This window comes from Juglans regia, chromosome 13, assembly GCF_001411555.2.
Source record: "Juglans regia cultivar Chandler chromosome 13, Walnut 2.0, whole genome shotgun sequence".
Classification (NCBI taxonomy): domain Eukaryota; kingdom Viridiplantae; phylum Streptophyta; class Magnoliopsida; order Fagales; family Juglandaceae; genus Juglans; species Juglans regia.
Genome location: NC_049913.1, coordinates 21294222 through 21310166, shown reverse-complemented (window position 1 = coordinate 21310166; position 15945 = coordinate 21294222). Strand labels below are relative to the sequence as shown.

General features: G+C 39.2%; 1 protein-coding gene across 1 annotated transcript; it reads left to right on the top strand.

Moving 5' to 3' along the window:
- The first annotated feature begins 2713 nt into the window (after positions 1-2713).
- Positions 2714-10841, top strand: LOC109005793. The gene is made up of 5 exons (XM_035684351.1): positions 2714-2766; positions 6221-6332; positions 6460-6553; positions 6681-6858; positions 10631-10841. The coding sequence occupies exons 1-5, from the start codon at positions 2714-2716 to the stop codon at positions 10839-10841; spliced, it is 648 nt and encodes a 215-aa protein (XP_035540244.1).
- The last annotated feature ends 5104 nt before the right edge of the window (positions 10842-15945 follow it).

The following is a 15945-nucleotide window of genomic DNA, read 5'->3' as shown; positions in this document are numbered from 1 at the left end:
ACCGTCCATTCACTGCAACTAGGTTTGGAATAGCTATGTAAAGGTATCCATGTCCTCACTGAAAATCAATCCAGCTCCCAAAACAATCGACTGCTCGTGGTGGTTTACACCAACAAATGGTGCAAAGGGTATCCCATACCTATTTGTCAGGTATGTGGTGTTAAATGTAACTACATTACTAAAATACTGGTAGGCCGCCCGATTATGTGGATCTGCCCAAAAAACATTCTTTAACCTCTTATCATCATCTAAATCCATCAATGCAAAAAATCCATTATTCTTGTACTACATCCTCATAAAATTATCTCGAAGTGCTCCAACACCACCTGTGCCAAGTCGTAGATGTCTTGCTTTGTCGATGTAATTGCGACAATCATTTTTCAAAAATGGGAGATTCTCGAACCCACCTAAGCCAACGACTAGAGATTTGTAACTTTTATTCAGTCGGATGCCAGCTAAGTCGTTTGTGTCTAGGACTCTTTTAATGGTCTCACTCACTTCTCTGTTACATAAAAAAAGTGGAATTTCATTGGGCTGAGGCCGTAATTATGTGTATTATGGACTGTTGTCAACTGCATCTTTCCCTCGACTCTTAAGGCATTAATCATTGCTTTACAATCCATTTTTCCCGTCGGACGTGGGTTGGCGACATTAGAACTCCTATTACGGGCCTTCCCTCCCCGTGCACAACCAATGGTGACATATCTGACACTTTGATCCTCTGATCTCTCACTCATTTGTGTCATCACCTCAAACCCGTATTTTTTAACATACTGCTTATAATAGCTCAACAAATCTTCAAACGAATTGAATTTCATCCCCAACTTTGGCTCCTCAATGATACCATCACCATCCAACGATGGCACTACCTGCGAAGTACCGGTAGTGCCATCGTCAGTTTTCCGTTCATATGGTCTATCCAACAGAATTTCTTCATCAACTCTAGTAGAAGTACATGGCGCTTCAGTTTTTAGACAATCGGGTCTATCTTCTTGACTAACTCTTGCCTCGTTGCTGAGCTTGTAGCGATAAATGGTCTCAGAGGTCCCATCCCCATATTGAAATGGGTAACCAACATTTTGCTTAAAACAAAAAAATGAAAACATTTTTTTTTTTTTTTATCAAAGAGTGAGAAATCACCTGTCCAATAGTGATCCCCACCCAATTTTATTAATAAGCCCTCACTTGTGGCGGAGGAAAACCGTGGTTACAAACAAATGTACTCGGGACATTACAATAATAAGAAAGACCAAATATGCCCCAAGCACCAAACACCAACTCAAAACTCAAATAAACAATATAAAGGAATATTAAGAAAAATAAGAGAACTAACACTCAATCCGAAATACAACCACACTACCTGAGATAAGCCAAACCACAGGAATCAGTTCTAAGAATACCTCTTAATAAATGAGGAACATCCGTCTGCCCTAACCACTCATGAGAGACCCCATTACTACCCAATCGAGCCAAAAAATCTGCAGCCTTATTACCTTCCCTATAAATATGTTTAATAGAGAAATTCATCTCTGCCAACATATTCATAATATCTTCCCAAAAATCCTCTAGGTACCAAAGAGTACATCTTCTGTCCTGAACCCAATTAACAACCAAAAGCGAGTCCATTTCAATATTAATATTATTAATCCCCAAATGTTTACAATGTTCAATCCCTCTTCTTAATGCAATAACTTCTGCCAGATTATTACTACCACTCCCAATGGATTCAGCAAACGCAAAAACCATCTTCCCAAACTCATTTCTTACTACACCTCTTGCACCCAAAATACCAGGGTTATTTATACTACTTCCGTCCACATTCAGTTTAAACCAATCTTTCTTCAGTCTCTCCCATCTAACTGCCATAGAAACCCCTCTTTTTTTAAAATTAATAGGAAGATTCAAAGACTTCAATATCATTACATCCTTATCTACAAGCCGGGAATCCTTCTGAATCTTAATACCCACCCAGTTAATCCAATACTTTATCAATCTCCATAAAACCTGAACCTTCTCCTTCCTACCTTCCATTCTCGCTGTACATCTCCATATCCATAAATTCCAAGTGATAATGACAGGAATAACTCCCATAAGAATACCTAACTGAGAGGACTTTGAAGCTCTACGGAACCATGCCTCAACAGTTGCCCTCCAAGACCGATTTGGGACAAACGGAATACCCAAAATATTAGAACTAAACTTCCAAATAACCTTAGCAATATTACCACTATATAACACATGATTCATATCCTCTATGGCCCCGTCCCTACAACATTCACATTTCGATGCTAACGGCACACCAATTCTCCTTATACGATCATCCACTGCAAGACATGAGTTTAAGGCCTTCCACATAATCACAGAAAACTTCTTAGGTAAAGCTGAAAACATTTAAACTGCTTCAAAAATAATTAACTTATAACTAAAAGACGAGAACAAAGTTGAAAAACCACCTAAATGTTGCTTGGATATTTATTGCCATCTGGATATTGTAGCAAAGCTGGTGACCATTTAGGCACTGGTCTAAAGTTATTGTGCATGTAATTTGGATAGTTTAGTATATCAATTTGAGGGATGTGCTAGCATAATAATAATAATAATAATAATAATAATAATAATAATTAGGATGCTAAACATTGAGTTGCAATGAGTTTTTAAATTATGAAATAACATACTATGTTTGAGGGATTTGAGCTAGATGGTGTTAGCGGATATGGGTGTTTTTCTCCTTTTCCCATGCCCTGTTAAAGTTGTTCAATATCCAAGGTCAGTCTTTGATAAGTTTTCAGGAAAATTAATTCAATCGACTAAGAGTGAAGACTAATATTGTACATACTTCTTCAAAAAATAAACCCGATCGAAATTTTATAAAAATTCAAATAAGATTTACACATGCCAGACATGATTGATGCCTTTGTTTGTGAATTAAAAAACACCAATGACAACTAATTATGCAAGTTGGAAAACAACTAATTCATGAATATCATCCTGTCACATCGATCTACTATAAATTATATATATCCGATTGATCATCCATTGAATTAATTAAAAGGCTAAAAGAAGGTAGCTTAGAAATTAAGTTCAGCAATCTTTTTCAAGTTTAAACTGTTGATGATTTTGGTTGCATGGTTCTCAATTATAATCATCCATTGGTAGACAAGAGTCGCATTATAGAGCATGGGCTTTTTTTTCAGAATTGAACTAACGTACATGAGGAAAAAGAATAATAATATTCAAAGGGGCAAGCATGACTTTTTTTAAAGGACCACACTGATCAAACTTTACCAACATCAATCTTCAATATTTTTAATATTATTGGGTAATTAATTAATACAATTAATTGTATTAAGTTTTTACGAATCGACCAATTGCATAGGTTTTAGTCTGTCAACATAGTCAGTGTTATCACTCACTATGGTGCTAGAAATATGAGTTTTATTTATTTGAGGTGGTTAGAAGTGTCAAAATACATTATGGTCTACGCCATTAGACTCAGTGGATTATTTAGGATTTTATGGCGTAATAGCCTATTTTCATAATTCCGGACGAAACGTCTGATGGAAATTGTGAAATTATTTTTAGGGGCAGTTTGAGGTTGAATTTCGGTAAAAGATTTTCACTGTAGGTTAATATGAATATTTAGGAATTTTTAGTGTTAAGTTTATGATTCACTTTTTTAGAGTGAATAGTAATCTCGGTAAGCGCACCAATTGCAGTGTTTCAAAATCAGTGTGGAATGTCCAAATTAGATTAGAGAAATTTTATTTGGACACTTGGCAAAATCTTAGCCACACTTAGTGAATACTATTAGACACTTGGCGCCATGAGGAGCGTTTGATGGATTTGAAGGAATCAAGGTGTGAGATCATGCCACTTAAGCAAAACCTTGTTTCATCTGCTCAACCAAATTGTGTCAGACCAAAGAGGTTTTCAATCCTAGTGAAACCCTAAATGGTGGGAATCCAATTGAAAGCCCAAAAGTTTTGTTGAAACCGAAACCCTAAACGGCTTCCCAAACCCTAAAGTTGGCCTTCAAACCCTTTCAAATCCGATTTCTAGCATTGTGTTTAGTCACTTGATTAAATCACTTCCACATGCTATTAATCCTTCAAATTTGTGTTAAAACATCATTATCCAACCTTGTTAACCTTGAAAAATTGATTGGACCAGGTGATATTGGATTTGGGCTTGATAGCAACCCAAACCCTCTTTAAACTCCAAAATTTAGGCCCATTCGGTTTAGGCCCATTAAGGCCCACGAATTTGGTCACCATAGGATTGCTTTATGGCTAAGTTTTGTACCCCACTTGGCTGGCCAGATCTTTACAAGAAGGACCTAGAAGGTTCTTGAAAGACAAAGCTAAAGGGCCACCTCACTCTTTCACTCTCACACTCCACCTTGAGAAAAGATCTTGGTCTGATTTTTATGAGAAGAAAAGACCAACACTCAACCATTCCTTCAGTCCTATCACTTTACATATCTTGTGTAAGAAGCTCTCCAGTCCACTTCCCACGAAAAGCAGCTCTCCTTTACACTTTTCCTTCATAAAACACAAAAGACACTCTCGGACAGTTTTTCATACCTCTTTTGAATGCCTGTTTCGAAGATCTTTTAAGTGTTTTCTCACAAAGATTCCTTCATAAAAGTTCTTTATTTTGGAGTCTAGTTTAAGTGGATACCTTGTTTTTTCCATTCGGAGATCATTTGATCAGTCAAAAGTTGTTTAGACCCCAGAAAGGTCATTCTAGGAGATAAACTGGAGAGTGTGTTATATTTTGGCGTTTTTGACCAAGCAAATGAATAGATCTTGGTCCGAAATTTTTATGGAGTACTGTTAACATGTGTATATGATTATTGGTTGAGGATTTGTTGCATGATTAAAAGTTTTGGTGAAATATTTTCTTAGGTCTAGAAACTTAGAAACTGGAAGAGGCAAAATAGTTTCTGTTTTGAGAAAGTTTAAATCTTTTATGGTTTAATCTTATTCCAATTAAGGGTGTTCAAACGGTCTGGTTTTTTTCCGAATCTGGTCCGAAACCCAGAAATCCGGGTGCATCCGGGCGGTTATCCGCCCGGATTACACCCGGGCGGTTAAAATATTCCGGATCCGGTTAAGGATCCGGTTATGTGACCTGATTATCCGTAACCGGGTCCTCTAAAAAGAAAAAACCGCATCTCTTTCGTTCTCGAATCCGCTTCTCCTCATTCTCAAACCCGTTTCTCTCTCGCTTAGGTTTGCAGCTTTCTCGTCTTCTCCAAACTTCGAAAGAGAAGCGTCGCGCATCTGGGTGAGACATGAGGAGGCTACCATCGAAGGCTCTCTCTCTCGAAGCTCTTAAGGTACCTTTCTTTATACTTAGGGTTTTCTGCCTTTTTCTTTCATTTTGTTGAGGTTGTGTGGTTTTGTTTTGATTCGGGATGACTATCCTCGGTCAGCATCTTGAGTTTGGTAAATTTTTTCCGCTTCAGAGCTCTTTCCAGCGGCTTCTGCTTCATAGCTTTTCTCCTTGGCAGTAATTTCCCGCGTTCGCAGCTCCTGCTTCAGAGCTTCTCTCCAGATCTGATCCCAGCAACAGGGTAACATCCCAAACCCTACCACTTGATCTCTGTTCCTTTTTGCTCACTTTCTTTGGCTTTCAATCGCAATATTTTTTTTTTGGTTAGATCTAATTTCTTCTTTTCTTAACTATGGTAGTGTGTGATCAGAAATTTTTCTTGCTTTGATTTGGTCGGTGTTGCTTCACTGTGGAATAAAAATGATAGAGGATCTGATTTTATTATGGGATTTATAATAATTTTTTACTTATTTACTAAACCTCAATCACCCTGCCCCCTACGTTGGAAATGAAATAGTTTATCTTACCGGTAATGCCTTCGCTGTGAAACTTAAACCTTGCTTTGAGCTAAATTCGTTTATGTTATTTGGGTTAGGAAGGAAGAATGAGCTATTTCTGTTGTTTTAGATGAATAAGCTATTTTGGTTTCTGTTATTTTGCTATGGATGAATGAGCTATTTGTATTGAGCCACGAATTTCAGGGTTGAGCCTTGAGCAGTTTCTTTAGCCTTGCTTTGAAATAGAAACCTACTCATTTTGTTTTTTAAAGTGCAGAATATTGTCTTTTGCATTTACATTAGTGTATATAAAAGTTCTGTAATATAAAATTTCTGAAGTACCGGATCTCACATTTTTCACTAACCTGTGGTTGAGGTTCCTCTAGAAATATTGGGACGTTGGCTCAGAATTCCACTGTATATGCCATTGACCTTCTTGGCTTTGGTGCTTCTGATAAACCAGCAGGCTTTAACTATAGTATGGAAACATGGGCTCAGGTCTACTTATATCTTGAAGCTTAAACTTGAATTTTATGGGCCTATATGTATGTATGTATGTATGTGTGTATGTCAACCCTTTAGCATTGTGAGTTTAGCCTCTAAAACTTTAACTAACTTTAAACAGTTGATATTGGACTTCCTGAAAGAAATTGTTCAAAAGCCAACTGTACTAGTTGGCAACTCTGTTGGAAGTCTTGCTTGCGTAATTGCTGCCTCAGGTAAGCTCTACCCTTTTGTGGGTGAAGAAAGAATCCTTGTCAATTCTGCAATGATAATCATTAAACCTGGTTGGCTCTTAGATATGATATGTGGTTTGTCTCATTCTGTTTTATCATCTCTGATTAGAATCTAGCAGAAGCCTAGTTCAAGGGCTTGTACTGCTAAATTGTGCTGGTGGCATGAACAATAAGGCAATTGTAGATGATTGGAGAATCAAGCTATTAGTACCTTTGCTTTGGCTGTTTGATTTTCTTCTGAGCCAACGGGGAATTGCTTCAACAATCTTTGAGAATGTTAGAAAGAGGTATCATATTTGTTCCCAGACGCATAACAATGGAAATATAAGAGTAATGAATCTAAATAACAATGGTCTTGACATCTTTACGAAAAATCAATTGAATAGAGAACAATTTTTGTAGACTTCAAAACTTGTAATTTCATTTTGTAAATGAATAATATTTAGATTGGGTAGTCTAGATCACCACTATAGAACTAGTCTATTGTGACAATGTTGTGATGAACAAGCTGGTCATTGCTTCTAGGTTTTAACTAGGAGAGGCTTTTGGTAGTGATAGGGGAGCAATTTTGGGGTAATTTAATTTAGCTAAGCTTTAAAGTTTATCTATGTTTATTATGAGTGTTGCATGCATATCCCAAGGGTTCTCTTTATTGAAGGAATTGACCCAGCTTATTGGGGTTACTTCTTGTTTATATCTTAGTAGCTAGCCAGGCTTTTGCTTCTTTTTCATTCCATTTTGTTGTCAGTATTTTCTTAAAACAATGACACAAGTAAGTTAGAGTTGACCAAATGGTGGCCCAAGCAACTTTGGGTTTAGTTTATACAATTGTTGCGAGTATTTTTATGTCTGGTTTGGAGGAATGCGTCTAAGGTGCATGGCTGTACAGTTTGTCCAAGATATCAACCCACGTAAATCAAGCTGCTGCACAGAAACTACTCCAGAAAATGAATCATCAAAGCTGGGTGCATAATTAGAAAATATTGAACAATGTTATTTATTTTGCATTGTTATGTATTAGTTTAATTAGTTGTGATGTATTATTATTTATGTTCTTTGTAAATTTATGTTTTGCATTGTGATGTAACAACAATATTATTTATTTTGTATTTTTATTTATTTTGTTATTTAATTTTTTTTTTTAAATTAACTTTAGAAAGTGTTTAAATTATTTTTTTTAAAGAAATATGGACAATTTAAGCATGGTATCAGAATTTTTTTTTAAAAAACCTGCTATAAATTTGTTTTAAAAGTTTGTCTTAAAAAAAAAAACGGGACTAAATCCGGTTATAATCCGGATATCCGGATTTAACCCGGTTATCCGCCCGGATTAAATCCGGATTAATCCGGGCGGATAACCGCCCGGTTTTTAAAATCCGGATCCGGATCTGGTTGTGGCCGGATATCGGGATCTGGATCCGGATGCACACCCCTAATTCCAATGGCTTTGATATTTTTATTGGAAGATCCTAAACCTCTTATATACATGTTAGAATGTTATTTTGAAGATATTTGATGTTAGTTTCGAAGATATGAAATTTTATGCAAGGAGATATTCGGTTAGGCCAAAGTGATGATGTTCTTGGCTAAATTTATGTTTTGGTTGATGTTTACCCATGTGATCTTGAGTTTGAAGTTTGGATCTGTTTTAGGACACCTTTTTGAACCATGTGATGTTTTGGTTTGAAGATCACTTCTTTATAAGTCATGGATCAAGAGGTTGATCAAAACAAGTTAGAAACAAAATTCTGTTTTGAACTTAGAAGAGAAACCAAAAAGTTCAAGTATGGTTTTAGTGATTTTGATGACTTTTGTTCATGATTCAAAACATGATTATTCTTAGGAATATGTTATGAGTATAGTAGAAGAAAAATTTTGGTTTAATTATGAGTTTTGAGATTTGAAAGAATTACAACAAAAAGTAAAAGAATTAGCCTTGTAAGTTTCGGCCATATAAAGTTTTGATGGTTGTTGAATTGATATTTGAGCTTAGGATAAAATTTACATAAGGTATGTAAATTTTGGCGATTTTTTGAGTTAGGATGCAAAATCCTTAAGTTAGGGGTAAAATGGTAACTTTACTATAAGTTGATATTTTTCCATATTCCTAATTGTTAGTGATTAAGTTCTAATTTTTAGAAATCACTATTTTTAGTTTCTCGTGATCGCACTTGAGTTTGTCTCGAAGCGCGAAGATTGAGGTAAGTTAGCTTTTAACTTACTATCAATTTAATGTGTATGTGTGATAAGTAATGGAACTAAATTGTATGTATGCATGTTATCATATGTGCCATGCCAAGTCATTACATATTTATCTATTACACAGAATCTATTCTGTCATGAATTATTCATCTGTTACACAAGATATTATATCACGTATTGCTATACATTGCAAGTATGTCATGTTAAGTATGCCATATGTTACATGTATTTCATGTTACGTAATATTCACTGTCACATGTTACACCATGTTAAGAAATGTTGTCTGTTATATGGTATACCATATTACGAAATGTTGCATGTTACATGTATGCCATGTTATGAAATGTATTATGTTACATTTATGTCTTGAAGTATGTCATGTCTGTCATCTTACGTTCATGTCACGTTATGTTATGTCAGGACTTTTATCTTTAATGTCATGTTCATGTTACGTCATGTTACGAAATGTCATGTATGCCAGTTAAATTATTCATATCAATCACGACCCTAAGCGCTAGGATGGGGTAATATCCTAGTGGAACTCCTTTGTTCACGCTGGAGTGTCTAAATAGGTGTGAAATTCTCTGGGTTGATGAAGTACAGTCAACAGGTTGCGAATGGGGCCTAATTAGCTGGTCACCGGAGCGCGCCAGGCACTAACGCCGATGGTGCCACACATTATGTTACGTATGTCCACAACAAGTGTGGCACAAACAAATAAGTCATGGGGCCACAACAACTGTGGAGCATGAAGTATGGGGCCACAACAACTGTGGAGCATACACTACGTGAGACACAGCAATTGTGACACGTAGAATACGTGGGGCCACAACAACTGTGGAGTACGTATTAACGCACTCACAGCTGGTATAGAAACCTGTGATGTGATGCGATAATCGGCAGGGACACACGGCTCAAGGGTACCTGTGTAGCACCCATATGGTCACGTTAATGATTAAGTCTATTGAATAAGATTCCAAGTTCAAGTCATATTTCACATTATGTTATATTCAAGTTCATATTATGTTATATTCACGTTTACGTTATGTTCCAAGTTCACATTTATGTTATGTCATGCTCAGGTTCATGTTATGTTTCAAGTTCATGTTCAAATTATGCATGCTCATGTTCATGCTATGTTTCAAGTCCATGTTATGTTTCAAGTCCATGTTATGTTTCAAGTCACGTTCACGTTCACGCTAAGCTTCAGTTTCAGTTTAAGTTATGCCAGTTATGTTATGTTGTATGTCAAGTTATGCTATGATTACTTATGATTTGATTATGCATTCATGCTTTTACTGCCATGCATGCATCATTAACCTGTGTGGAAGTTTCTTGTTAACTTGCTGAGATTTGTAATCAAATCTCACTGTGGTAGTCCCAACTACCATTCCCCCCGAATGGTAGATTTTGTTACAGGATCTGAAGGAGAATCGAGAATCGACCAACTGGAAATGATCGACTAAGCGATGGTGTGACGTAGATGGTAGTACACAGTTACCTCAGGTTACTACTTGTATTTGTGGTGTTCAATCTCCAACACTCTTTTGATCACAACCATTTTGGACTAGTGTTGTGATCTCAGTTGTTTAGTACGTCATTATGTATGAAGTATGTTGTAAGTATTTGGGATATTTCGGTTTGGTGCATAGTATTGCTAAAGAAAAAAATTATCCGCTGCGAATATTGCATAATGCTAGATGCATGTTAGGAATATTGCATCTTATATGTCATGAACGGGGGCAGGTAACCTTGTGTTGCATGTCTCGACGCTTCAAATGTCCGTCAGATCCCAAGCGGAATTTGGGGGCGTCACACTCCTTATTACAAGGGTTAAGGTTGGTATGCCAACACTAGTTCGACGGACCTCAGGGTGTTGAGGGATGCGTATGGGATCCTTGACTCAATCATCTTGGAGACCCAGGAGCCCCACCTTGGAGTTGTTGACTCAGAGGGATTCACCAAGAAGGTTGCTCTGCACACCAGTGCTTTCTCGCATGGGCTGAGACTCCCTTTTTGTCACCCCGTCTGCGACGTTCTAGATTTTCTTGGAATGGCCTCGACCTAGTTGCATCCCAACACAAGGAGGATCCTGATGTTGTACTGTGTGGTATGGCGCATGGTCCTGGAACTAGCTAGCGAGAAGTATCCCAACTTGACTATTGAAGAGTTCGAATTTACCCATGGGATTCGATCCTTGTAAGGGAATATCTGCAGCTTTCGCTCCTAATCCAAGTATCGGGTTGGTCGATTTGAGGGTCTCTACTCCAATGCGAAAAACTGGCAACGCAAATTTCTATTTGTATCTGGCAAGGGATGGGAATTCCCTGGTAACGAAGCCGTTAACCAAAAATTTCATGTCTGGGCTATGTGGGGGATTGTTCCCGAAAGTAATCTCTATGACCCTCTTTGAGCGAGAGCAAGTCTATTTGCAAAAGTTTACTCCTAGGTCAAGCTGCACCAGGAGAAATTTTAGACCGACGCCCTCTTGACCGGGGTGAACATTGACCAGTTTTTGGTAATGCCAGATTGATCTCATGTGTTTGCTCGCCAATGGTCTGCTAGAGTGAGGAGAAAAAAGACCTTGTTGTGAAGGCGAGGAGGTTAGGAGGTCGAAGGAAGTTTATGGTGGCTTGGAGCCAGAATACGGGACCTCTTGCCTGTCTGCTGAGCTACTGAAACAAACCAAGCCACCATCGAGTGTCCAAGTACCTGTTAAGGAGAATTCTCTCGACTCTGACAGCTTTGACGATATCATGTAACAAGTTGTTGTTGACTTGGCGACCACGTTGAAGTTTGAGTTCCCCGTGCCAGAAGCTCAGCCTGTGTCTTTGGATGCTTCTCCTACCCTGCTTGGTGACCAAGGGCCAATTGGGACTATTGACCAAACGAAGTGGACACAAAGATGGCATTCTTCCAAGCCTTTCTTGATCCTCTTCCTAGCGTGTCCCACATCCCGATTCTCGAGGGGCATTACGAGTAGGTTGGTGGTTCTTCTATTACATCAGGCGACATCACCCAGGTGGAGGTATCGGCTCCCGAGGCACCCTCCCATCAGCTGGAAGAGGCTCCTCAGGACAGTGCTGAGGTTCGCGCATGTTCTCTAGGTTCAACTCCTTCCACAGTCTCTGGTGGTGAGATACTCGTTCGCCTTGCTGATCCCAAGGGTCTTTCTCATGTGGACCCTGTTGAATGCCTTGATTGGGCGGGGAGTCTCCTCATCTGCTGCTTTCAAGAAGGTCTCTTCCCAGGTTCCTACACAGGGTGGGGAGGAGCAGTTGGACAAGCTAGTTTCAGTCAACCCTGTGAGCACTGAGCCTTTGTCACAGTCGAGTGGGGGTGTGAGCAATGATCCTAAGTGCGAGGGGCCTTCTTTGCCACTACCTCCCTCATTTCGTTCACTTTCTTTTGGGCCCACTCGGGGATCTAGTTCAACTCCTTAAGGAGAGGAGGCTGCTTCCTAGAGGTGCGCTGGCCCTTCTAGATCACAAGGTTCTTGACCTGGTGCTGGAGAAGCTAGGACCGAAACCATTAGCGGGACAACAAACAAGCTCAAAAACTTTCTATCCCTAGTAAATTTTCTTATTGTCTCTTACTAGGTCCTTCTTTCCTCTGTGGTTTATCGATTGACTAGTTTTGTTTGGTAAGGTTGATCAATTAGTAGCCTGGATCATGGATAATCGGGCATAGCTGAAGGAGAAGGTCCATGTGTTGCAGATTTATGCCAACCAAGCTTATTGCGAGATCGTCGAGCTAAGGGTCGAGAGACCAAGCCGAGCAGGCTTTTGCTCAAGTTGACGATTACAACCATTATCTGGCAAAGGACATTGCCAACCTTCATGGAGAAGTGTTCGCCCTTTAGAAGGACTTGGGCCGATCGAGGGAAGAGGCATCCTGTAATCACTTCGAGACTGGAGCCTTGGAAGAGAAGCAGAATCTAGAGTGGGTTCGGGTGTCCCACCTAGAAAAAGAGCTAGAAGAGGCCCAACGACATTGCCTTGGATACATTGCCTAGTTGAAGGAGGCTGAGGACGCTAGACTAGACTTGGGCTTGGATCTTGACTACATCAAGGTTGAGAAAGAGGAGATCGAGGAGCAATATGTGGTGCTTGGGAGGGACAAAGTCATAGTGGAGAACAAGTACGCTAGGCTCAATGACTCCTGGTTGTGTGCTAAGATGAAGATGAGGTCCCGTAAGAAGCGGGAGAAGAAATCTGAGTCTGAGCTCACCTCATTCAATGAATAACTTGTTCGGCTCTCTCCTCAGATGATGACGGCCAAAATAGTTCGTAACCGAGCTTGGGGTTATGGGTACACTTTGGGTCTGGAGAAGATAAAGGAACACCTTTTCTCATGTGTGCCCCTTATCCTGTATGCCGAGGTTGATTAGGTCGTGTTGATTTTCTGAAAGTCGTATTCTTTGACTTGAGTGAAAGGGCCATTGGCTGTTGTCTAAGTGTGTAAATACTTGGGCTTGGATAACCATGCGGGAGATGTGCTTGACCGCTTTGGGTGGTGAGGAGAGATGAGACATTTAGGAGAGGAGTTCCCTCTTTTGTTCATCTGTGCGAGCGTGGAATTTCGGCTTAGAGTGCATAATTTTGTGTAGTGATGAACATTGAAACTAAGCAATGAAACATAAGGGAACGCAATAGAATTCAAAGCAAATTTATCGAGCTTGTGAGATATTCTTACACGAGAGATTTTTAAACAAAATATTTATTGAGGTGCTGCAATTCCTTCCCTTTAGCATCCTTTAGCCAATAAGCTCCGAGCAGTGGGCTTCCCTAATAAACCTAGTAGCAAGTAGGTGGTCAACCACTTCTGCTATGGCCACATACTTCCTCGCCTTCCTTTCAGGGTGAACTTCGTCTAATGTAATCAGTTCTAAAGGCTTGTCAGCCTCTCATTGCTTTAGGTTTTGCTCGTCTTTGGTTTCCACTTGTTGCTTGATGAGCTCGGGCAACGGGGGAGGAGCTTGCTGCTTAGGTACTATCATATGAACATCCTTTTCCCCACCCTTCGACTCCTGCACGTAGCATTCTCTCGCCACCACCTGCTCGCCACACACTTTGCCTACACCTGTTTTCGTTGGAAATTTCATTTTCAGGTGGTACATAGAGGTTTTGGCCTTCAGACTGCTCAACGTTGGACATTCGATTATGGTGTTGTACTAGGAATGGGTCTTGATCACAAGGAAGTTCGTCATTATGGTGGTCGTGTACATTCTAGATATGATCGTCACTTGTAGAGTTATGGAACCCATGGGTTGTGATCGATTCCCATTTTGGTGAATGCCTTCCAAATAAGAATGTCGGTCGAGCTCCCGTTATCTATTAGTATCCTCTTAGTGGTGAAGTTGGCGACCTGCATCGTTACCAATAGGGCATCATTGAGTGGGTAGATCACTCCTTCATGGTCACATTCATTGAATGAAGAAGTTGTCATCTTTTGGGTTTAGGATTGTTTTGTTGGTTTCCCGATGAAAAGTTTCCTCGTATCTAGCCTTTCGGGTATATGCCTTTATGCTGGACACAGAAGTGCCTCCCCTAATGAATCCCCCAATGATAGTTTGGATTTTTTCTAAAGGTACGTTGTTTTGATTTCAGCGTGGGGAATTCTCCACGCTCATCCTTCCCCTTGGGCTTTGCTCATTCTCTCTTTCTTGCTCATTCCCTCTGTCATCTACTTGCTTAGGCGACGATGGATCCTGGGCAATCAGTTGCCCAAGCTCCCCATTTTCTTGTATCTCTTTTATCCTTTGTTTCAAGTGGTGGCAATCCTCGGTTCAATGGCCTTCTGCATTATGATAAGTGCAAATTTGTGAGTTGTTTGACTGTGATCATTGTTTCCTTGTTGAAGGAGTCCCCTTGCTCCTCGTTTGTACACTCATGCTCGAATGCGTCTTCCTAGGAGGAGCTCCACCTTCTTTTCTTTTCTTGTACTGCCTCTTCCTGGTCGTCGACTCCTTCTCATGGGTTCTCACACTAGTGCCTCCTCTATCCTCATTCTTCGCCTATTCCAACTCGGGGTAGTAAAAACCTGGAAGGTGTCCTCAATAATCACAAAGTCATTTGCCCAGTCCATGAATTCTCGCAGTGTTGTAGGGGTTTGTCTCACCAATAAGGCTGCAAATGGTCCGATCTGGCAATGGACTGAATATTTTTGGTCCATCATTTTTCCGGACCGGACCGGACCGAACACCTAAAGGGACTAGACCGGACCGATAGCTATCGGTCCCGTCCGGTCCAGTCGGTCCGGCCTTTTTTTTTAAAAAAATAATTAATAAAAAAATTTATTTAAAATACTAAATTAAATTAAGTGACTTATTAATGTGAATTATGTAACAAACTCAATAAAAAAATATTTTATATGGTCAATGATAATAAATTAGATGAAAATTATATTATTAATTTATATAATTACTTTATAATTAACTAATTGATATTATATATTTATTAATTCATAGAATATTAACAAGTGTTAATAGCATATTTAAAATTTTATATTGTTAATAGTGATAGGTTAGATGAAGATATATATAAAATATTGTTAATTTATAGAATATTAACAAGTATTAATAATATATTTAAAAATTTATATTGTTAATTGTACAATTATTATATAAAAAATATACTTTTTTTTATTTTTCATTCGGTCTGATCCGGTCCGAAAAAACCGTGGACCGAACCGAATATTTTTGGTCCTCTAAAATGTGGACCGGACTGGACCGGTCTAAGTCTCGGTCCGGACCGGTCCGGTTAGTCCGACCGGACCATTTATCACCCATACTCACTGATTCGACCATGAATGGGCTCTTGGGCCAAACGCCGCCCAGGAGTGCTATTAGCATTATCTTCTTGTCCTGGTACTCAATAGTCATGCTCTCCTTTTTGAACTAGAGATTTAAGCTTTCAAACTTTCATCTTCTCGTTGTTTCAAACTGGAAAGTCTTGAGATGCTTGACTGGATCTTTGGATTCATCGTACATCTTAGTCTGCGGGACTTTGAACTTAGGCGGAAGCAAAACCACTATAACTTCACTGTAAAGGAGGTTCGTGTTGTTGAGCAGCTGATCAACTGAGGAGGAAGATGGCCCTATCTTTTTTGCCATCTCCTCGTACTTGCCCATGAGGCTATGTAGCTCAAGGTGCATCTTTTTCTTTTCTTCA

Coding starts and splice junctions, on each gene's coding strand:
- LOC109005793 (XM_035684351.1), top strand. CDS start 2,714: ATGGGTGTTTTTCTCCTTTTCCCATGCCCTGTTAAAGTTGTTCAATAT. Junction 6,333..6,459: donor GTATGGAAACATGGGCTCAG/GTCTACTTATAT, acceptor AACTTTAAACAG/TTGATATTGGACTTCCTGAA. Junction 6,859..10,630: donor TTTGAGAATGTTAGAAAGAG/GTATCATATTTG, acceptor TGCCAACACTAG/TTCGACGGACCTCAGGGTGT.